Source organism: Myxocyprinus asiaticus, chromosome 28, assembly GCF_019703515.2.
Source record: "Myxocyprinus asiaticus isolate MX2 ecotype Aquarium Trade chromosome 28, UBuf_Myxa_2, whole genome shotgun sequence".
Lineage (NCBI taxonomy): Eukaryota > Metazoa > Chordata > Actinopteri > Cypriniformes > Catostomidae > Myxocyprinus > Myxocyprinus asiaticus.
The window spans coordinates 25,857,771-25,882,027 of NC_059371.1; the positions used below are offsets into that span (position 1 = coordinate 25,857,771).

The 24,257-nt window shown below is 38.6% G+C and overlaps 1 protein-coding gene across 3 annotated transcripts in view; it reads right to left on the bottom strand.

Moving 5' to 3' along the window:
- Positions 1 to 660: 660 nt before the first annotated feature.
- LOC127419025 (disco-interacting protein 2 homolog B-A) overlaps positions 661 to 24,257 on the bottom strand; it is an 87,399-nt gene continuing 63,802 nt past the window's right edge. Inside the window, exons 11-39 of one of the 3 annotated variants that reach the window (XR_007893592.1) lie at positions 24,090 to 24,213; positions 22,999 to 23,108; positions 22,812 to 22,914; positions 21,078 to 21,142; positions 20,886 to 20,979; positions 20,656 to 20,775; positions 20,434 to 20,548; positions 20,012 to 20,151; positions 19,701 to 19,837; positions 19,532 to 19,612; positions 19,211 to 19,338; positions 18,654 to 18,768; positions 18,174 to 18,375; positions 17,653 to 17,765; positions 8,823 to 8,903; positions 8,598 to 8,721; positions 8,322 to 8,443; positions 8,115 to 8,226; positions 7,717 to 7,826; positions 6,319 to 6,449; positions 5,829 to 5,997; positions 5,520 to 5,690; positions 5,347 to 5,408; positions 5,211 to 5,268; positions 4,847 to 4,921; positions 4,299 to 4,473; positions 3,907 to 4,030; positions 3,342 to 3,752; positions 661 to 2,675 (exon numbers count right to left, since the gene is read on the bottom strand). Coding sequence is in view for 1 of the 3 variants with exons in the window: in XM_051660051.1 (XP_051516011.1) it covers positions 3,500 to 3,752; positions 3,907 to 4,030; positions 4,299 to 4,473; positions 4,847 to 4,921; positions 5,211 to 5,268; positions 5,347 to 5,408; positions 5,520 to 5,690; positions 5,829 to 5,997; positions 6,319 to 6,449; positions 7,717 to 7,826; positions 8,115 to 8,226; positions 8,322 to 8,443; positions 8,598 to 8,721; positions 8,823 to 8,903; positions 17,653 to 17,765; positions 18,174 to 18,375; positions 18,654 to 18,768; positions 19,211 to 19,338; positions 19,532 to 19,612; positions 19,701 to 19,837; positions 20,012 to 20,151; positions 20,434 to 20,548; positions 20,656 to 20,775; positions 20,886 to 20,979; positions 21,078 to 21,142; positions 22,812 to 22,914; positions 22,999 to 23,108; positions 24,090 to 24,213 (3,414 nt within the window). In the remaining 2 variants the exon portion in view is untranslated. Of the gene's footprint in view, positions 3,753 to 3,906; positions 4,031 to 4,298; positions 4,474 to 4,846; positions 4,922 to 5,210; positions 5,269 to 5,346; positions 5,409 to 5,519; positions 5,691 to 5,828; positions 5,998 to 6,318; positions 6,450 to 7,716; positions 7,827 to 8,114; positions 8,227 to 8,321; positions 8,444 to 8,597; positions 8,722 to 8,822; positions 8,904 to 17,652; positions 17,766 to 18,173; positions 18,376 to 18,653; positions 18,769 to 19,210; positions 19,339 to 19,531; positions 19,613 to 19,700; positions 19,838 to 20,011; positions 20,152 to 20,433; positions 20,549 to 20,655; positions 20,776 to 20,885; positions 20,980 to 21,077; positions 21,143 to 22,811; positions 22,915 to 22,998; positions 23,109 to 24,089; positions 24,214 to 24,257 lie in introns of all 3 variants that reach the window. The other 2 variants (XR_007893591.1, XM_051660051.1) reach the window with 2 other exon arrangements.

Below are 24,257 nucleotides of genomic sequence, written 5' to 3' on the forward strand. Positions count from 1 at the left end.
ATGAATACTGTACCTTTGTTGCGTGGTATATGTGTGTTTCCATGCTACACTGAGTTAAAGGGATAGCTGACCCAAAAATAAAAAAAATTGTCATTTACTCACCCTCATGTTTTTCCAACCCTGTATGACTTTCTTTGTGGATCACAAAAGGAAATGTTAGGCAGAATGTTACAGTATGTTACAGAATGTTGCAAAAAAAGTGAATGGTGATTGAGGCTAACATTGTCAATTTGTTTTTCACGGAAGAAAGAAAAACAGATGAGTTTGAAACAACATGAGGGTGAGTAATTGATGTCAGTTTTAATTTTGGGGTCACTATCCCTTTGAGTTTACTATTAGCTGACAATTTACAATATATTATTATGCATATGTTTACGTTATATATTATAATATGCAGACAAATCTTGGTGGACCATTGAACTGTTACATCAATGTTGAGAATCGCTACTATATGATTGGAATTCGAGTGAAGGCCACTACATGTGGAGAACCTAACCAGCCAAATATTTATTTGAGAGTCTCCACCCTCTACTGGTGGATTCAGCACCAAATGAATCGCTCACACTGAAGTCCTACTGTATTTCTGGCCCTCTTCTTGGCATATAAAGCTGTCTGATTGAGTTTGCTAACATATTGAAGTATTAATGTAATCTAATTTAAGTTCTGAGTGTCATGCATTAAATGTTCTTATATGTAATATATTTACATATTAATTTATCTTATTTAGACTTCAGTGTCATATGGCATGTGTTCCTAAGTTGTGTTCATATTTTATTTGTGCTAATACTAATACTAATTGTGTTTTTATTTATTCGTTGCACCATTCACTCTCTTGAGATACAAATTCAAATATACACTAACAGAGCAAAAAGACGTTATCAAATCCAAATAATAAAAACAAAAACAAAAAAACATTAAATAGCAACTTCTTTTGAGTAAGACTGAATTTAGCCTGTATGTTTTTTAACCAACAAAATTCATTGTGTATAGGAACATTGCCAGTAGCAGATGACAACAAAATGATTTTCTATAATGAGCGGTCGTCACCAAAAGTTCAATTTTTCATCAGTACTTATATTTGATGATGTTTAAATGCAGTTAAGGCTTGTCTTCAAAGTCATACTGTAGTTTTGTATTTTTTTTTATAGGCAGATACTGTGAATAGCTGTTTATTCTTTGAAAAATATGTTGCATAATATGGATTCATTGAGGCAATTATAATTGTTTTCTTTTCTGTTCCTGCATTTTATGACCTTAAACTTGAAAGTATCTGCCAAAAATTGTAAGATGCAAACTACACCCCTTGAAATAAGGAGTACATTCAAAGTGCCAAACGTATTTAATGCATTTAATTACATGTATGCATTGATGTACAGTTTTGCTTTTAAATACAGATTAATTTGTTTGCTGCTTCCTCACAGAATTGATTGCTTTTTGAAAGCAGTCAGATGTGGGAAAAGAGCACTTAATTTAAAGTCTCCCTAGGCTCATTCAACAGTTCCTTGTATTTGCACTTTGCTCACATGACATTACTGTAATAAAGAAATTAGGATTAATTTACAATAACAATAACTCATTTAATTAACAGATAAAACTATACTTTTTTTTTTCAAAACAAGACACACTTTTTATTTTTACAATTAGTAATTGAATTAAAAAAAGAAAAAACAATTATGAGAATGTAGCAGAAAAGAAATGTGCATCTTTAAAGAAAAGAGCTGCACATAATTTCACATGTAAACAATCTGCAGGTAGAATTAATATTTTTGATATCAAAGGCCATTAAAAACATTTTTTAAAATGAAAGTTTAATTTAGATGCTAATAAATGATGCAGCACTTTTTATTCAAATAGAAAAGATGTATTGTGTCTTAGCTCACATTCTCTCCTAGTATCTACCTGGCCCAAAAAAAGATCTAACCAAGTGTTGGAAAGCCTGGCCTAAAACTACCTTATTTGCTTTCTATCACACTCACTCGCTCTCTCTCGCACTCGCTCTCGCACTCGCTCTCTCTCGCACTCGCTCTCGCACACGCTCTCGCACACGCTCTCGCACACGCTCTCGCTCTCGCACTCGCTCTCGCACTCGCTCTCGCACTCGCTCTCGCACTCGCTCTCGCACTCGCTCTCACACTCGCTCTCACACAAACCAATAGATCATTAAGATGACTTGGAAGGAAGGGTGACTGAAACAACAGATATTAAAGATGCAAAAAAATGTTGTTGTTTTGTGGTTGTAATGTGTAAAAATATATTTTTGTATTATTATTTCTGAATCATAATGTTTTTAGCCAATGATGCTGAGAATTGCCATCAAGTAAGAAAGATCAGTCAAGTTTTTTGGAGGACCGGATAATGGTGTCCATTCATTTATACAGTAACAGTGAGACACTACAATAAATTGTTTGTTCACACACACACACACAAAAAAGCCTCCCATCCATTCATCTTTTCAAAATCCCTTTGACACTACAATCAAAATAAAGACAGAAGCATACATACAAAACTAAAACATCCATAAGTTTCATACAGCATGGAACTGTCTTCATACTGAAACTTCACCCTTTCAACCTTAATATATAGATGCTTAATGCATATAAATCTTAAATCTACTACCTTAAAATTGCTGTGTGCTTTCAGTAAGGATGTTTCACAAAACTCTTCTCAATCAGGTTCTGAAAAGATGTGCATTACAGTTGGCAATGTCAGTTAAGAAAAAAATGTAAAAAACTTTTAATGCAACAATAAAAGGTGATGCATGTAAACGTTCTATAATTTTAAAACTATTAAAATGACTAGCAGTTTAAGTAAAATATGATATGAACAAACCAAGTCTGAGTGATTTCAGATACGGTGGACTGCCACTTACAGTCTGCTTTGCTGGTGATACTGTTATATTCTGTATTTAACTAAGTTTGCACTTCCAGAATGAAAACTGAAGGACTCTCCCCTAAGCAGGCATGAGTGCTAGCTCAAGATAGGAGATTAAGTGCACAGAAAAGCTTCATGTGTTAGTCCCTCAGGCCTCAAGCACAGTCTTGCTGCAGCTCTTTATGGGCATGGTACTGTATACAAGCGAAGCTCTGCTCTGTGTAAGAGGCATAACAGAAGTGGCACTATGAGTAGGACAAAGATGTCAGAGTCAATGTAACTATGTTATAGTTGTGAAAATGTTTTAAAGGGCAGGGATTTGTTCTAAAAGAAATGCACCACCCTCCTTGTGACACACTGAATGTCCAGGGAGGGATGGATGGCTTGAGCCAGGGTGGACTTCACCACCACTGGTCAAACAGGCTAAAACTCAGCAACAATCACATTAGTGAGAACATAAAAATATTTACAAGGATCAGCGCACAGGCAGAGAGAGGCCTAGCCAGCTTCCTCCTCCATGTCCACTTGTGTGCTGACAGCACAGAGGAATAGCCAAGTTGTGTCCACTGTGAGCAGTTTTTGGGTGCCGTGTAGAGCCGTACGCTTTTATGGCGTGATTAATCCATGCTCACATGTTGTATGCCACATAGATGGGATCAAGTTGGTCGGCCAGGAAGGAGTCGCGCAGGTGCATGCGCTGCTTCTCGCCTCTGGAGTTGATAGGAATTACACCAGGGTCCACGATGACCACCACACCCACTATGAGGTGGTGCTCTTTCAGCACCACATTAGTGACCTGTGGAACCAGGTCAAGAGCTTCTATCTCCGACCCACTGAGCTCCACCACAACAACTAGCAGATTTGTCCATGTGAAGACAGCACTGTGAGAAAGACAAAGCATTGGATCTAGGCTGTGAAGTTCTGTGTAACCATAAGTGCAATTTACAGCCACTGAAATAAAACTCAAACTTCATTCTACATGGTCAGCAAAGACTGAAGTTATGCACACAGAAACATAAGCGTTATTGTTCTTACCTCTCAGCAATGCTGCGATGCGACCGAGAAACTGAAGTCTCAATGTCAATGGGGTGATAACGCAAACCTCGCAACTCCAGCGTTTCATCCAGCGAACCCACCACAAACAGAGCATCATGGCGATCTTTTGGAAGACAAATGGCAAGAAAAGAGAAGAAAATTTTGAGTGTGTGAAGGTAAACATTTAAATGGACATCAAAATTATGCTAATTTCATATTTACTTCCTATAGAAAATACTCAATCTGAACACTATCATCTGTCTTTCCTGTTTAATCACTTCTCACCCAAATTAGCATTTAATGTTATTTTAATCAATTATATAAATGGACTCTACATAAAAAGAATATAAAATATTTGTATTAGGCTAAACAATCTGCTCTATATTACGAACCTCCACTGGCATCCAGTAGCTCCGTCCTCTTGACAAAACCCAGATATCCAGTTCTGGCCCAGAGTGTCTCGGTCTCTCCAACGCTCAGTCGTGTGTTAAAGTGGTCTGCCTGGAGGCTCTCCTCTCCATAGATAGTGTAATAACCACTGGTATTGTGAGGACTGTTCACCCAGATCTGGAAAAAAAAAAAAAAAACAGATCAAGAAATTATGAAGATAGCAGTCTGGAAAAATATGGTTAGAAAATGGTGTAATAGCCTCTATGCGATGTATTACACACTGTTGAAACAGGTTGTGTGTGTGTGAATTATTATTATTTATTTTTTCTTGCAACCTACAAATAGAGTACATAAAGGGGATACAAGCAACAAAAAAAGGGGTACATAAAAAGGGGTACGACAGGGGAATACATGCGTTAGCATAGACAGTGCAATACAGAATTGAACATGCAGTACATACAAAAATTCATAACACGAGAAATGTGTAATGTGTAACCTATTTACAATACGGAGAATATGTGTGTGAATTCTAAAATGTATGTTTCATCACCTCGCCTAAATGAGAGTCTCCTAGTGGTCCTCTAGTCTCCGGGTTCACAATGATCACTCGCACTCCAGGAAGAATCTGAGGTGATGAATAGAAAACAATACGGAAAAAAAAAAAATCAACGTCTTAGGGATTGTTCACACAGAAAACGTTTTTGCATGCTTCTGTGCTGCTTTTCAATGTTTTTTCTAGGTAAACTTGCACTGCATATATACTGTATATATAAATGATGTTTCTAAAAATTGTGATTTGTCATATTTGTGGTATGGGGACCAAAGGAAAGCTTGGCAGGGCAATTAAAAATCTAAACTCCTCACCCAACCAGGCCAGTTGAAAAAATCCTTAGACAGAAAGAGGGCAGACTTACAGTGCCAGACTCCATCAGCGGCAGACTCTGAGGAGCTCCTCTCTCCACCAGTCTCACTCTATAAGAGAGAAAGAATGACAATGAAACATTCAGGCATGTAATGGGCTGCTTTCACACCATCACTGGACTGACATACCTGTCGTGCCGGAGAGACTTCATGTCTACATAAACAGTGGATGGGTCTGGACCAGCAGTGCCCTGAGATGGCAAAAGAAAGGAAAAAGTGATATACAAACAAAGCTCTACTCTTGTCACAGTAATCCAAGACACCTAAATGGCAGTTGCAGGTGACACAATGTGTTTTTTAACCTGTAGACAGATGGCCAGGTTGACTCTGGCACCAAAAGCAGTGCTCACTGCGCGTGGAGACAGGCCCAAGTCTTTGAAGAGCTTGGAGAATGACTGTGTGAGTGCCAAACGGGGCCTCTCTTCTGCTATGACGACACAGCTCCTTACGCACGATAGGTTCACGCCACGCACCTGCACATACATCTCTCGTCATCTTTTATAGACACTTTTCAGGGTCCGTTTACCTTGACAATCCCTTTCTGAAAGCAATTTTTCTCAACATTAAGTCCTATGATTGAGTAATTGTATGTCTGCATCCTGTTTACTCACCTTCAGAGCTTCAGTCTGTGTGCCAAGGCCCTTGGTGCAGATCTCCATGACGGAGTAGGAACAGAAGGTGTCTCTGATCTTATACTGACTAAGCGTGCTTAACCACAGGGGCAGAGAGGTCTCCAACTCCATGGGAGGAATCAGGATTGACTGGTGACCTGAATAAACACTAGATACAGAAAAAAACACAAATTAAAGACTGGTGTTCTATAAATTAGGTCCAGTCACAAAAGTTATCAAAAAATTTCCAGTGACAAGTAATTCTTTCTAATTCCACTAAGAGCAAAATATCAAGCGACTTCAAGCCATAGCTGATTAAACATAGCCAATTTTACTTAACCAAGTGAGCAACAAAAGTGTTCTGTTGTGCATTTCTTGTTGCAGTCATGGCTGATTAGGATAAAAACTCAGATTAACATAAAAAAATTTGTGATTTATAGTGTAGTGCCTGGCTAGGACATGGTCTAAGAGGTTTTACTGTGTATACTACCTAGACAGACACCACAGCACAAAGCCCAGGCCGCAGTAGGGGTCCAGGCAGATGGCAATTTGTCTGGAAGAGTACAGCTCGCACTGCAATTTGAGGGATCGACACAAAGCACTGACCGCTGAATGAGATATCTGAAAGAAACAAAAGACAAGCAAGCTTTTTCACACTTGAGGAGCAAACACTCAAGATAAAGTTCAGAAAATGGATGTTCTTGTAAAGTTTAAATGGACACTTTTACATTTCCAGGATTGGAACACACAAGTAAACTAAAGCAGGGTACACTTCTATTGCCATTTGCTACAACAGCAAAAGAAAAAACCCAGTATTACGTTTCAACGACTTTCAGAAAGAGGAAATCAGAGACTCCGTTTACACATGGTATTAAGATGCATCTCGGGTGATCCGATCACATGTGGTCAGGTGAGACACATTGTTATTTACACTTCGTCACGTAAACGCGTCTTCTGTGACCACTTGTGTTCAGATTTGGGGTGGAGGGACTCTGTTTCATGACGACATACATCAATCACTATGTCAGTGTGTTACTGCATGATAATGAACTGCAACAAATTTAAAAAAGTATGAAAAGATGGCACGCTATTTCTCTAAGAAGCAGCTAAAATTTAATCTAAGCATAAATGCAACGTTTTGAGCAGAATAGTTTGTTATTTTAGTGGATAACCTGTACTAACCTGAGCTGCAGATGTTCGTGCTTCTCATAAGCCTCTGCATGTTGTTATTAGACACACTGAAGAAGATATGTGAAGTTGTCATGCTTGTGTATATATCCACTTTTTAAAATTTTCCGATCAAATGGTTATTTCCTTTTAAACTGCTCGTAACCGGCAAAGTTTAAACTCTTGTTTTAGCACAGCGGTTGATTGACAGGTGATGGATGACGCTTCGCTGCTGCCTAGATGGATTCAGGACGGATTAGCATTTACACCTCAAATGTGATGCGGTTACATGCGTTTTTGACCACATTCGCATTTGGTTTTTGTGATCCGATCACAAAACATTTTAGACCCATTTAGACCTGTATTTTAGCGCTGACCACATGTGATCCGGTCACCAAAAACGAGAGAGAGCGATGGACTATGGGTCAGAAGAGAGAAAGATGCCATCAGCAACTTTATATGAAACATGTCAGGTTAATATAACACAAAGTAGTATTATAAATGTACACTAAATAATAAGATTGGAAATTGGAAAATACAGAAATGCATCATCTCGGTCTGTGAAAGGGTTCCATTGTAGAAATTAAACAGATGCACTATCAATAAACTCAAATTCATTGTCCAGTAATAAATCTGAAAGCAAAGGTAGTGTTGTGATGGACACTTTTAAAGCAAACACATTAGGAATGAGGCTAATTTGAGGAAAAGACACAGGACTTGCCTTAACTCCAGTCAGCATGCCTGTGGTGGACACACTGAAGTCCAGGTAGGCCAGCATCTCTGCAGTGGGTGGCTTATAGATGTGAGGAGGCCGTTTCCTGGGAAGATCATCTGGCACACACAAGATCAGGGATACTAAGCTTTCAAAGTCTATTTAGTAGATTCAAAAAACAAAATCCGGTATGCTCCGCAGTTCTTCAAAAAATATATGAAGGTGCTCTTGAATGAGGAAATAATAATCCAAAAAGAAAAAGGAAAATCAAGGCACACTTCCAGATCAAAAATATAGTAAAAGCCTTTATTGTCAATGGCTATAACAATAGTTAAAAACAATGGAAAAAAGAGGGCTGCAAACAAGGGGTTTGCAAACATGATAATACCAGAAATTAATTTCTGTACCTGTGTCTATGATATTTGGCAATGTCTTCACATTCACACTGGCTGCTGCTTCTTTAGACCGTAAAATCTTCATAAGGGTCTGAGTTGTGAGGATGCAGGCTGCTTTGCTCACCTAATGTGCACCACATTTGACAATCAGATTTATATGGTATGCATATGCAATATCAAATCTTAAATGTAGAGTATGTACAATCTGCTCAGACTCACATCTATTATCATTCGGACAGTGGGTAGGGTGGCAGCAAGGTTCTGTGGGTGAGGAGGCCTTACGGTGACCGGAATACAGCCAGCATACAGACAGCCATAGAAGGAGGCTATTAGATCTATGCCTTAAGGAAAGAAGGAAATATGAAATCAATGCCAACATCTCACACCAGCATTCAATTCAAAGTCAAAAACCTTTGATCAAATCTATTTTCACTGAATAGCATCTATCCACTATTACACTTTTGTTTTTATTAAAGAAGGGACAGGAGTCATTACCAGGAGGGTAAAGCAGTACTACGTTGTCTCCAGTGTTAATTCCTCCTCTTTCCAACAAAGCTGCAGTGATCTTCTCAGCTCGCTTGTGCAGCTGAGAACATGTGGCGGTGCTCACTGCTACCCCCTGCATGCCAAGAAATGGAACAATACAGAACATTTTCAGTACAGAATGGGCAGAGGGCTTGAGTAATTGATTGGTGTGATAGGGGGTTGTATGTGTGTCACCTTTGCATTAAGAAGCATATAGAGGACATGATCAGAATCATTCTGTGCCCTCCACTGCAGTGCCTCGGACAGGAACTGGTGCTTTAGGACAGAAGAGAACAATTCTCAAATATTTTGACTTTAAAGGGTTAGTTCACCCAAACATTGCAATTATGTGATCATTTACTCAACCTCATGTTGTTCCAAAACCGTACAACTTTCTTCTGTGGAATACAAAAGGAGATGTTTGGCAAAATTACAGCTGCAGTCACCATTCACTTTCATTGTATGGAATAATATGCATTGAAACTGAATAGAGACTGAGACTGACTATACTGCCTTATGTGTTCCATAAAAGAAAGACAATCACTGGTTTGGAACATTTTGAGTGAACTATCTCCTAACCAAACATTAATACCCATAATAACAGGAAAGCACAAATCAACCCATAACACTATTTCAGCAAACAGCATTACTAAGCCAACAAATAGAATATAACACAAAATCATTAAAAAAAAAACAAAGCCTAATGTTTATAATATCAAGGCAGGATGACAGTTCACATGGTTTGCATGTCTGTACACACACATAGCAGTTCTATTGCAGGATGCAACTCATGCAGGCAGCGGATAATAATAACCACACCATGCAGCTTTAAGGCCCAAGCACACTTCCTGCGAAATCGAAGAACAAACGGGTGTGACGTCATTTAGAACATAATCTGTCCGACAGCTAATTCCCGATCAGTCAGTTAAGATCAGTCAACATGAACACACCGGCTTGTACAGTTATTAGCGAACTGGTGCAAATTTACTTACATCTGTCCGATCATTCGTGTGGAGACATTTTCCAAGAACGTCATGAGAATATTTTGTTTGATTAGTCTACAAGATAAATAAAATCTACTCAAATACTCTTCAGTGGCAACTCACTCTTTTGTTTTATATGCTGCTTCACTCATGTGCCGTCTGCAGCTAAGGGTTTCTCAGGGTTTTTCCTGGGTCCAAAATGGTCTTCGGTGGTGGCCGACATACACATTCATCCCAATGCAGGGTTTGTTTTTGTTTTTTTCATAATTGCAATTAATATTTAAGATAAGTTGTGGCATACAGTATCATGTTTGTAATGAAAATTATTTATTTTCGATCATATGAGCATCTAGAAACTTCTGAACTCAATAGAATTTGTTGTACTTCAAGATGTGGTGGGAAATCAAACTAACTTAACACCTAATTTCTATAGAGCTAGTTATAATTTTCCTGAGTAAACCACTTTACTGATTTGGAACTGTGCTTCTATAGTAAATATTTTTGTTTATACTTCATAACAGATACTGTTTTTCTTTTATCAGACTCTAAATAATTTAGGAACCAAACCAGGCCAGTTTGTTTCCTAATATCAAACATCATTAGAACAGGAAAAACATGAAAATATTACACATGACTTTCTTCATAATTTATATTCTACATTGTTGCCTACTTGCCCTTGTGTTTACCATAGTTAAGACCATGGATTGCTCCTCAGTTGTTAGTTAGGTAGTCTTTCTTAAATATTTGTTTGTTTGTTATGAAAAAATAATAGCCTAAACACATTTAAAAACTTATCTTTAATACAACCTCCACAGTTGTAATGACAAAAATCTATTAAAGTTTGCTGTGATCAATGTTAGTAAAGGTGTTGATGTGTAGATGTGAAAAGTCTTGTTACTGATGCTGATCCAGGTGATTTCTCTTTCCCTCATCAATGCTGTTCAAAATGTCAGTGCTGTAGCCATTTGAAATGGTTGACCTGCCCCATAGCACTTTAAAATAGCGAATTATCATGTGGAATTCATGTAGAATGGCTCGCATGAGGTTAGTTCTGCGCCATGATATGGAGGGAAGTCCAATTTAATCACGTGTGTGATATGCTCTGCGCTATCCTGTTACCAGAGGTCACATATCGAGGGAAGCCCGCTTCACATGCTCCAGTACACAGTAGTAAGATAGAGAAGAGCGCATCACTTGCGCAAGAGATTCTCGGTGGATCGCGCGACGCGCAAGAGATTCTCAGTGGATCACGCGACACGCAAGTGATACCAGTCTTCACCCAGCGCACATTCACATACCACACGAGAAGCATAATTAGCGCTTATTCATCTTGCTTTCGGTGCTGTATGTCATAAAATTAGCTTCGGCTGCCCAAAATTTCGCTTTGCCGACCGCCGAAAAATTTTCATTGCTGGAAAAACCCTGACTTCTGCCCATAGTGAGTTATGCCTATCATCATTCTTTTATCTCTATTCTAAGCATTAACACTCTATTACATACCCATCTATTCAGTAGTATCGGTATCATTATAAATTACAAAGCAGAGTATAATCCGTGAATATTTTGGCCGCATATAGCTTGTTAGCGCATTAGCATTCATGTAAACATGACAAATTACATGATATACTGCATATATATTACTTGAAATCATCATCGAGCGGTTAAAAAAAAAGCATCTTTTACTACTCTCATGTGAATTCTACTCATAGAATGAGGCATAAAGTCATTGATTACACATTTTAATGTCATAGTTGATGCTTTACATGTAGTCTTGAGCATCCTCATATTTAAATGTACCTCTAAACACCTCCCCTTGCAGCTTGGCAGGTGTCTAAATGTTCATAAACAGTATGTTTTAAGGCTTATGGGCAGAAGAATGAACAATTTCTATGCAGAACGACTTGAATCCAGGATTTACACAGATATTTCATTCCAAGTTACAAAAACTAAGACACAGCGGCCTGCAGTCCACACTGGAATTCCACAGGGCAATAAACTTAAAGACTCTGCCATGACGGCACCCTAAAGTCTGAATCAACCCTGTGGAAATGAGACAAAATGCACATCTTCCTAACCTTATCCATCTTGAGAACAAATGTAGATCTGTGTCTATGATCCTCATCCATGTTGCAAATCAGAAATGCCCTAAATGTTAATGGTCATCACATGACTGAAACGGCCATCTCAGTAAGGAGACTCTTACCCCTAAAGGGCAGAGGTGATAGTCAGTATAATCATCATGTGCTAAAAACTCATTACCAGGACACAGAGCTAAAGCAGACTCCCTCAAGAAACCCCCTTAATTGCAATGGACAACACACAATTCCAACACTACGACGACTTTGTTTTTGAACATAACCAATTACTATGCTTAAAATGAAACTAAGAGGAATCATGAGACATCCTCTCTGATCATTATTCTGCAAACAGCAACTAAAAAGGATCTATGAACTTTGACACCATTGCTGGACTCACTCAAATCTGATCTTGAGGGAAGGACACTTAGACCACAGACCCTCTGAAGAGCCGCCTCTGATTGGCTTAGAGCCTCTTCGGGGGTTTGACCAAACAGAAATGGTTAAAAGACCAGCCTGGACAACCCATCTCTCTCTTCTCTGCGGCTTACGTACACTTTGACCTCTGTCCCGAGAAGTCCCGAGTTTCCTTTGTGGGAGGCCCCACTTCCAGGGCTTTACCTGGTAATTCCATCACCCATCCATCAAACCAAACAAAGGCCTCCTAGTACTGAACCAAGCCAAAGGACTTCAAAGAACTCCACATGCCAAACAACACATGCAACGCAACGCAAGTACAGACCTCCAGACTTTCGCTGAAATCTGGTGCTTTCTTTAATATAATTTGAGTAACCTGATCTCAAATCACGGCATACTAAAGGAGTTCTCTATAAGAGCTTTGCAGGAGTTTTCAAACTCCATCCTGTCCCACTTCTCCAAAGATGTCGAAGTCATCGCTTCAAAGCCCCACCTGATCATTCCAGCACCGAACTATCTGGCATCCACGATCTTAAACAGATGTCCAAAACATCGATGGAGCACAAACAGAACTTTCTACGGACCCAGCGAAAGAACCAAAGCAATGCAACAAAATGCAATGAAACGCAAGTACACCTCCAGGCTTTTGCTAGAAAGTGCTGGTGTTTTATTTACATACTTTGTGTAACCCAATTGCAAATTGAGGTATACTAAATGAAGTATTAATATTTCTCAGGGCATGGTCTATAAACTCCATAAAGTTCAATTTTCACTGTTACAGATAATTTCCATTCACCTTCTGTTAGCTCACTCACCAACCTGTTTTATGTTTGCCTATGTGTGTTAGTTTAGTTTTATGTTGTAGATTAGCAATAAAGTCTTGTTTGTTTCAAAGAGAATTTGTGTATTTTATCAAATCATACTGGTCACTAGAAATCTGTCGATCCTAAAACTGCATGCTCACAAACATTGTATAAATCTATTTGTGATATTATTTTCAATCACATTGAAAGTAGTATTACTGTATGAATTAACATTACGTTCCAATCAACTCATCGCTGGATGAAGACTTTGATCTTATATAAAGATTAATTCTTATATTATTCCCCAAATCAAGATTCCATTTGAGCTAAATTCCTTGCATTAGTGATTGGAAAATGCAGGCATAAGCTTAAAGCCATAATCTAACCATTATGCAAATTCCCTACATATAATTGGTGATGAATGCTGGCAGTTGTAAATATACCCTGTCACAAAGTCACTAATTCACTACAATGTCGATGCTCAGCTGTTTCAAACTTCTTTTTGGCTCTGAGCGAAGAACGAAAAAGCACTTCTCTGTTAGTGTGCTGGGGCCTTAAGTGTGTGTGTCTGTGTGTGTCTAGTGTTTCCAAAGTTTAATCCTACTTATAAAGTTGAACCAAAGTACTCAGCATTCTTTAGTTAATATAACAGCTATTTTGGGCCATATTCCAGTTGAATGCACTGTAAAACATGATCTTGGTTCAAAAATGAAAATAGGAAGAGATCCTGTCAGATAAATCTAACACTTTATGTGCTCTTTTTGTCTCAAGCCCCTAAGGATGCTGTTTTTGTTGTTGTGGCTGCTAGCAATAAGGATTCAAAGCTCAGCACACAGATAGCAGAGCATTGCTGGCATTCAGACTTACCATGTTAGTGGGCCACACACAGAGCTAGAGCCCCCCATATGAAGGAGAAAGACAGACCACAGCACAAGCTTAAAGGACATGAGAGATATTCTAGTCATCCTTTATTCCCTTTAAACACTATCTGCACTGAGACAGAGTTAATGGCACCATCATTTAGGCCAGTTCTGATTGTGGAAACCCAAAAAAGTCTGGGGCTAACCAGAGGCTGGAAGCTTGTTTTGTTTTATAGATTTATTCCGGAATAGTATAATGGAGTTATAATTGTAGTTACTAACTATTTAACGATTATAGAGATGTTACCGAGTATGACACAATTATGATTAACAAATGTATTACTCTATTATGGAGTCATTACTTTAATTGCATATCTACATATCAGGGCTCCAGACTGCGACTAAAATGGTCGCAAATGCGACCAAAAGTAATTGATTGCGACAAGAATTTAAAATCTAGTCGCCATTGGCGACAGTCGGGTTGTGTGCGTTCATATGCGGTTTCGTCAGATATCTTGTGAGTTACTGAATTCATCTTTAGAGCGTGCACCAGTGTGTCTCGAGCTGCTTTTCACCCGTTCTGTTTCTGACGAGCTCACTGTAGTGCACGCAACAACAAACCCAGCGCGAGAGCGTCGTGAACAAATTACTCTTTTAAACCGGATCTTTTTCATGAATCATCTGAAAAGAACTGAGGGTTTTAACTCAGGAGCTCAGGTTAGCAGTTTGAATCAGATTCACTTTCTCAGCGAATCAGCTGTCAGCAAGCTCACAACTGGGAGTCCAGACATTTCAAAATAAGAGTCCCATGTGTATTTGGGGCTTCTTGATTATTAAAAGTCCCATATTGTGTACCACTTTTTTTCTTCTGGTAATTATTGATTGGGATTGGAGTAGCACAATAAACTGCATCTGGGATTTCATTCAATTTGCACTCTTGTTGTCTCTGTGTCTGGGCCATCTGGTAACAGTAAAGAAAGACTAAGGCAATATTTTAAAACTAGTTGTGCTCAAAAGTTTGCATACCCTGGCAGAAATTGTGAAATTTTGGCATTGATTTTGAAAATATCACCCAAATAGCCCTGATCAAAAGTTTACATACCCTTGAATGTTTGGCCTTGTTACAGACACACAAGGTGACACACACAGGTTTAAATGGCAATTTAAGGTTAATTTCCCACACCTGTGGCTTTTTTAATTGCAATTAGTGCCTGTGTATAAATAGTCAATGAGTTTGTTAGCTCTCATGTGGATGCACTGAGCAGGCTAGATACTGAGCCGTGGGGAGCAGAAAAGAACTGTCAAAAGACCTGCGTAACAAGGTAATGGAACAGTACAGTACAGTCAGTACTGTTCAATCACTTATTAAGAAGTGGACAATTTGGGAATCTCTTGATACCAAGCCAAGGTCAGGTAGACCAAGAAAGATTTCAGCCAAAACTGCCAGAAGAATTGTTCGGGATACAAAGAAAAACCCACAGGTAACCTCAGGAGAAATACAGGCTGCTCTGGAAAAAGATGGTGTGGTTGTTTCAAGGAGCACAATACGATGACACTTGAACAAATATGAGCTGCATGGTCGAGTTGCCAGAAAGAAGCCTTTACTGCGCCAATGCCACAAAAAAGCCCGGTTACAATATGCCCGACAACACTTTGACATGTCTCACAGCTTCTGGCACACTGTAATTTGGAGTGACGAGACCAAAATAGAGCTTTATGGTCACAACCATATGTTTGGAGAGGGGTCAACAAGTCCTATAATGAAAAGAACACCATCCCCACTGTGAAGCACGGGGAATCTTGTGAAAATTGATGGCAAGATGAATGCAGCATGTTATCAGAAAATACTGGCAGACAATTTGCATTCTTCTGCACGAAAGCTGCGCATGGGACGCTCTTGGACTTTCCAGCACGACAATGAGCACAAGGCCAAATTGACCCTCCAGTGGTTACAGCAGAAAAAGTTGAAGGTTTTGGAGTGGCCATCACAGTCTCCTGACCTTAATATCATCGAGCCACTCTGGGGAGATCTCAAACGTGCAGTTCATGCAAGACAACCAAAGACTTTGCATGACCTGGAGGCATTTTGCCAAGACGAATGGGCAGCTATACCACCTGCAAGAATTTGGGGCCTCATAGACAACTATTACAAAAGACTGCACACTGTCATTGATGCTAAAGGGGGCAATACACATTATTAAGAACTAAGGGTATGCAGACTTTTGAACAGGGGTCATTTCATTTTTTTCATTGTTGCCATGTTTTGTTTTATGATTGTGCCATTCTGTTATAACCTACAGTTGAATATGAATCCCATAAGAAATAAAAGAAATGTGTTTTGCCTGCTCACTCATGTTTTCTTTAAAAATGGTACATATATTACCAATTCTCCAAGGGTATGCAAACTTTTGAGCACAACTGTATGTATGTGTGTGTATATATATATATATATATATATATATATATATATATATATATATATATACACACACACACACACACTGTATATATATATATATATATATATATATATATATATATATATATATATATATATATATATATATATATATATAAACCACCTGCCTAATATTGTGTTGATCCTCCCTTGTGCCGACAAAACAGCGCCAACCCGCATCTCAGAATAGCATTCTGAGATGATATTCTTCACACCACAATTGTACAGAGCAGAGTTACTGTAGACTTTGTCAGTTCGAACCAGTCTGGCCATTCTCTGTTAAACTCTCTCATCAACAATGCATTTCCGTCCACAGAACTGCTGCTCACTGGATGTTTTTTGTTTCTGGCACCATTCGGAGTAAATCCTAGAGACTGTTGTGTGTGTGAAAATCCCAGGAGATCAGTAGTTACAGAAATACTCAAACCAGCCTGTATGGCACCAACAATCATCCATGCGATTATCTAATCAGCCAATCGTGAATGATGGAGCTTCAGTTACTGTTCACATCACCCATCAGAATGGGGAAAAAAATGTGATCTCAATGATTTTGACTGTGACATGATTGTTGGTGCCAGATGGGCTGGTTTGAGTATTTCTGTAACTGTTGATCTTCTGGGATTTTCACACACAACAGCATCAAGAGTTTATTTTATTTATGGTTCAAACTGAAATTCTACAGTAACTCAGATAACAATTCTGTACAATTGTGGTGAGAAGAATAGCATCTCAGAATGCTAATTGGCGCTGTTTTGGCGGCACGAGGGGGACCTACACAATATTAGGCAGGTGGTTTTAATGTTGTGACAGATCTGTATAGATATATATCAAGCTTTTGACACTTAGGACAATTGAGGGCTTGTACACAACTATTACACAAGGTGCAAACATTCATCGATGCTCAAGAAGACAACAAACTACTATATGCATACTATACTTTATGTAATATCTGTAATGTAGTTTCTGAAGAGCAGTACTAAATAAAAAATTTTTTTTATATTTGTATAATTATGAAAGGGGTGTGAACATTTATGAGGCAAAAGGGAATGCAAACTTATCTTGTCAACTATATGCTGTTTATTAAACCTTAGATTAATGGGTTATCATCTGTCTTCCGCTTTCTGTCTTGATTTTGAACAGCAATTCTGTGATTTGGTGACTAAAAACAGCCATTTGGCACCTTAATGTTTCAGTTTAGGAGCCAATGGCTAAATTTTTTTAGTCTGGAGCCCTGCATGTCCACACAAAACAGGTCAAGATTGTTGTTACGACAGGTCAAACTGTGTTTACATTGCTAACACATTTTAGGCCTTTAGATATAGGCAGAACAATCTATATCTATTTTGGGCTTACTAAAGCAACGTAGTTCAGTAATCTTGCCCTGTAAATATAACAAAATTTTTTTTGTCCTTTTAAATCATTCACTCACCTTCCTGGATTGCTCTTGGTCATCCAGGAGCCCAAGGTCTCTCCCAGCAGCCTGTGCTGTCCTTTTCCCTGCCACCAGGTTGCCTACCATGATGGAGGCTGGACCCACTCCCACTGTAAACACAAGTATGAGATAAAAAGCCACTTTTAAGACAAAGAATACCATTTAAACTATCCTCTCTTAAAGTTCTCTGTCATTATTTACTCAACCCATATTGTTCCAAACCCATTTAACCGTGTGACACCCTCAGTCACCATCTACTTACATACATTTTTGAAAACATACAATGACAACAAATGGTGACTGAGGCTGTCATTCAGCCTAACACCTCCTTTTGTGAGAAGGTGAGTAAATGAAGACAGAATTTTAATTTTTTTGGGTGAATTATCCCTTTTACTTAATACTTGAGGACCTTCTCACCTGAAAAAAAAAAAAAAGCACCACATGTTATAAAATCATGAGAGGTGTGATGTAGAACTGCTGTGTTTCAGTCTTTTGATTTAGATACAAAACAACAGTACCTGGTTGCTTTTGCCTTGGTTTTGGAAGGTTGGTAACACATGTATGAGGGCACATCAGAATGTTGCATGGGTGGAGAGAGCCATCCAGGAAGCGCTGCTTGGTCTCGGATACATGAATACCACCCAGGGGAGTTTTGGGTAACGTGTTAGCAGGTACTAATGCCAAGCAATACAACCCCACCTGGTGGATACTGTCTATTGCCTATGGGAAAGGAAGAAAAAAGATACAGAGACGAAAGCACTGAGTTATGATACACATCACTGGAAAAGCCAGGGAATCCAAAATGGAAACATCTGAAATTGTCCATTTGTTATTGTTATATGCCTCATTATGTTAAGACAGTCAGCTCAGGTCCATTAGCTTCAATTACCTACTTTGGAGTAAACAAAATGACCTACTTTGGAGAACACTAAATCAGTCTGAGGTTAGGAGAGGACAATGCTGTGAATAAGAAGACTGATTCAAAAGCAGTGAATTACTTGTAGGACTCTGCTCATCCATTGAAAACTGTCCTCTTCACTGGCATCAGGCCTCTGCTCTGCCACAATCACTATTCTCTCATCATAGAACACAGTGATGGAAAACACGGCAATCCTGCACGGATGACACACACTCTTAGAGGTCATTCACACAGAACATGTTCTTGCATTCCATCTGCGCTATTTTTAAGTTGATTGTCTATGCACACATACCAGATGGACATCTTTGGCCATTGTGGCAACACTCAATACACTCAAGATACTTATCCCACCCCCAGATTCATCGGATTGGTCCATTGTTTAAAAACTAACGACTGTGCTGCATGTCAAAAGTTGAACTACTTTTAACTTGACAAAAACATAACAATAATGACACTTAAGCATAACCACTAAAACATTAAAAAAAAATCTAGAAAAACTAATAAACCTAACTAATCAACTAGTCGACCATCCTGCCCCATCCCTACTTAGGGACACATCACACAACCAGACTGGGATACAGAAACAGACTTGAATTTGATTGTGTTTTGGTTGTAGAATTTTTGCGTCATTCGTACCTCCCTCGATAGACAGTTTTGACCGGCTCAACCGCCAGAGCTGTGGCCACCAGGTCGTCTGCATTGTGTCTACGTGCACTGACTGAAAGCAGACCCTCTATCTTCCCCACCACAAACACCAGACTTCCCTGAGGGCACAGAGAACAGTCAGTTTCTCAATAAAAGACATAATGCTGTGTCACAAATCTAATCAGCTGTGAATACAGATGCTGTTTTGCTTTATGCTTCACTACAAGACAATAACAGAGGATGTGTTTTAATTAGCTCTTAAAACCTGAACTGCTTTGTAAATGCAATCAAGCCTGCAATGACATTACTTACTGGACCCACAAAGCCCAAAAGTCCAGTCCGTGTGAAGGGAACCTCTCCTATCGGGGTACCACCCGAGTTTACAGGGATTACCTGCAGCAAATGAGAATTCATAGAAGTTAGCGTAAACGCTTTATTTCTGTGCATTGCTTACGCAAAACATGTCTTTTTGTTTCCATACCTCAAAAGTGTTCTTTGTCATTCCTGGTAGGCCGTAGTACATGGTGCCTCCAGCACGTGAGTTCAACACTATCTCTCCGATCTCATCAGTCTTACAGAGCATGGGTGGCCCATCAGGCTTTACAATACACATCAGAGCTGTGAGACAGAAAGACAACAAAAGACATCTCTTATTTGAGATCCACAAGAACAGAGTTTGACACTTCACATATTACTTTCATAGTGGCAACTACAGTTTCAAACTCAGAGACCACTCACCATGTTAACATGATTTTCAGTGAAATGTTAAAAAAGGTTTTTGCAGTGTCTCACCTCCAGGCATAACATGGCCTACATCCTGCACAGTAAGGGCAGAGTTCTTATCCTCAGTGTTGACACGGATCACACTGTGACTGAGTCCAGCCATAGACAGTATGGCCCTGGCAGGGAGTGGAGCACCATGGGCACCAGGCCTAAACACATAGAGATGGTTTTAAAGGAAGGTAAGAATAAAGCTACAGCAAAAGTGGTCAACCATTATGGGCTTACACAGTATTTACTCAAATTCAAAATAAAAATAAAAACAGAAATTGTTTATTATTTATTGACAATTTTGTTGGTACACTTCTAGACAATGTATAACTGGATAAATATAGGCTGATTAATCGACCTTGCTAATATTTTGGTCTATCAATATACAGCAATAAGTGTGCACAGGTACATTGATGATGGGCATCAAGGATTGATGCATGTACCTGCGGATGGCCACAGTCATGGCCTCTGGGGAGGAAGCACATGGGCATATCATCTCTGGCTTCAGCCCATGAGACTGGAAGACGTTCAAAAATGCATCACACGAAGACACTGACCCTAAAACAGAAATATCAGCAGAATAGATCAGCATTATGAAGTATATAGCTAAGTGTAGGACTACTAAAACACGTAGACGTTTGAGAATGTTTAGTTTATTCACTCACAGGGATTGGCTCCATCAGCTACAATCAGCATGCGTAGAGAGGACAGATTGGTGTCCTTCTGATCTTTGTGAGCCATCATAGCCCAGTGAAGGTCCCTACATTTCACCAAGGCCACACGAGCTGTGTACACACAGAAAATAAATCTTTAGGTATTTTGCCTCTTTTTATATATCTTTTTACACAATCCACTTGATCAGTGTCATATAATTATGCACAGACATGTTTTGTACCTTTGTGAACATGAACCCTCTGCACCCAGGACAGTGGACAAGCCTTCATGACAGCGTATGGCACACTAATAGTGTGGATCCGATTCATGACACTCTGTAAGAATGCACAAACATATGGTGGTTAAAAACTGCTGGTCATGAGGAAACAAGTCTACAGGTGTAAAACCAAAAAGTAACTTCAAGTCAACCCACTGTGAGCACTCCGTGCCACAGGCCTGTGTCTTTCTTGAAGTCCAGGACATTAACCAGTGTTTCTCCTAAGAAAAAGAACAGAACTTATATTTATAAAAGTATATTTAAAGGTTATCACTCAGACACAAGAGATGAGATGTGACACTTGGATTCCAGTCAGACTGGCATATATTGAATTACTTGCAACCTTCAACTGATAAGTTTTTCAGAAGGGTGCAGTGTGCAATGATTTGATAAAAAAACAAATAAACAAAAAAACAAAAAAATCAAAAAGGAAATATTCCTATTATTCTGATGGTAAAGTAACTACACTGCACACTACTGTTTAGAAGAATAATCTAATGACATACTGTACAGTATGACAACTGTTGTAGGTTTGGACACACCTCACTGAATGTATGTTTCTCATCATATTAAAGATCTTCTGATCTTAAAATAATGGTTCACCCAAAAATGAAAATTATCTCATCATTTACTCACCCTCATACCACCCCAGATGTGTATGACTTTCTTTCTTCTACAGAACACAAACATTGATTTTTAGAAAATTACCTCAGCTTTGTTGGTGCATTTAATGCAAGTGAATGGAGGCCAGAATTTTGAAGTTCCAAAAAAACATAAAAGCAGCATAAAAGTAATCCATACGACTCCAGTGGTTAAATTCATGTCTTCAGAAGCGATATGATAGGTGTGGGTGAAACAGATCAATATTTAAGTCCTTTTTTTTTTTTTTTTTTTTTTTACTAAAATGTCCACTTTCACTTCCACATTCCTCTTGTTTTTGGCAATTTGAATTCTTTGTGCATATTGCCACTTACTGGTCAGGGAGGAGAATTGATAGTAAAAAGGGACTTGTATATTAAACTGTTTCTCACCCATACCTATCATATCGCTTCTGAAGACATGAATTTAACCACTGGAGTCATATTGATTACTTTTATGCTGCCTTTATGTGCTTTTTGGAGATTCCAAGTTCTGGCGACCATTCACTTGCATTAAATGCACCAACAGAGCTGAGATATTCTTCTAAAAATCAATGTTTGTGTTCTGCAGAAGAAAGAACGTCATACACATCTGGGATGGCATGAGGGCGAGTAAATGATGAGAGAACTTTTATTTTTGTGTGACCTATCCCTTTAAATGCTGGAAATTAGTTTTGTAGGCAAATATAAAGTGTGCCTATGTTTAGATTTCTTTAAAAAACTAAAAGGTAAATAATTTTCTAAATGGATGAGTTGAAATGGATAGTGAAGGAAGATAGTGAACTCCAAGAGTGTGCAGAGCTCTAATCTAAGCAAAGAGTGGCCAATTTGAAGAACATAAAATAAAGAATAGTTTTGATTGGTTTAAAATTTGTGGTCACTACATATTTTCCATACTTCAATGTGTCATTTCATAGTTTTCATGACAACTATTATTCTACAATGTGAAAATGTTTTATTATAAAGAACGAATAGGTGTGTCCAAACTTTTTTGACTGGTACTGTATGACTCAGCAATGCCTATTAATTTGATTTATATCTTAAGGTCTGTTGTGTATGAGGCTATGATTTTCTGCTATTAACATTTTTATGCTCAAGTATGCACAAAACACTTGTATATTTAGTCAGCATGGTTTATTCAATTAATCTTTAAGGCCTAATTCTGACACCTTGAAGAGTCATTCAATGATGTGCTGCTGAGATAATAGGAATATTTAAGTGGGTTGAGCTGTAGTAGAGAAGTACCACTTACCTTCGCAGTAATTGCAAGCCTGCGTTAGAGCCTGACAGTGTGTCAGCATGGATATTTTAGACACAGCCACACCCATCACCGTACCCTCCTTACTGGCCTTGTACTGATAACACACACAACACAGAATTAGAGAGATAAAATGGATCTGTATTCACCCCTACACACACATGCTTGCCTGTATGCACACCTCTATGTAAGCAGTGTCAGTGTTTGCCGTGGGTATGTGTGGCTGCCAGTCCTTGGATGGTTTTGTGAGATACTTAGTATCAGTGACCACCCATTTAAGCCGAGGCCATCCTGTAAGAAAACATACAACATTCTGACTAATATCAAACGGCAATTCAATGGTTTCCAAAAAGACCAATAGGCTTTCCAAACTATGCTCAACCCTGGGTTAAAGGAATAGTTCACCCAAAAATGAAAATTTGCAGATAATTTACTCACCCTCAGGCCATCCAAGATGTATCTGAGTTTCTTTCTTCATCAAAACAGAATTTAAGACTTTTAGGATTTCATTTCAGGCCTCCCCCTCTGAACAATGCAAGTGAATGTACTCCATTTTTAGTTAAAAAGTATATAAGTATTACTTTGTTTCTAAAAATAATCAATCGTTTGGGTTCAGAAAAACTTTATTTATCAACTTGAGTCATGTGGATTATTTTGATGCACCCAAAATATGCATTTTGGACCGTCAAAAAATGGAGTACATTCACTTGCATTGTTTAAAGGAGGAGGCCTGAAATGAAATCCTAAAAGTCTTAAATTCTGTTTTGATGAAGAAAGAAACTCAGATACATCTTGGATGGCCTGAGGGTGAGTAAATTATCTGCAAATTTTCATTTTTTGGTGAACTATTCCTTTAAGTAATGTTTCACAACTGTATATTTGAAAGGGGGTTAACACCGCTTTTAAATGAAAATTTGTGTACAGAAGGTACACATTTAATCATTTTGTATGTTCCCTGGGAATCAAACCCATGAACTTGGCATTGTTAGTGCCATGCTCAACCAGATCTTGAGCTACAGGAACCCTGGGTAATAAAGGGTCTGGGTTTGAACCCTGGGTTATAAAGTTTGAATGGTTAGCACTGCAAAAGCATTGCCAAAGGTATACAGTGTGGATTACTCTCCCAGGATCAAGTTTGAACAATCAACAGTGTAAAACATGGAACAAGAAAACCAAGGATTACGTAAAAAAAAACATTTTTTAACCACTATTTTATTATAGCTAATATTAAGAGGCTGGGTCATAAAATAAGAAGTGCAATGGGGAACTAACCTTTAAATTGCATTATTTCTCCATTAGGGGTCTTTGGCAGTCCTTTAAGACACACTTCACTAGTAAGAGCAAGGCCCACACCACAGCTTCCCAACAGGAAGCCAATCTGCTGACTTCCTGCATCCTAAAAATCACATTAACAAAAACTGTGAAACACTTCAACTTTGA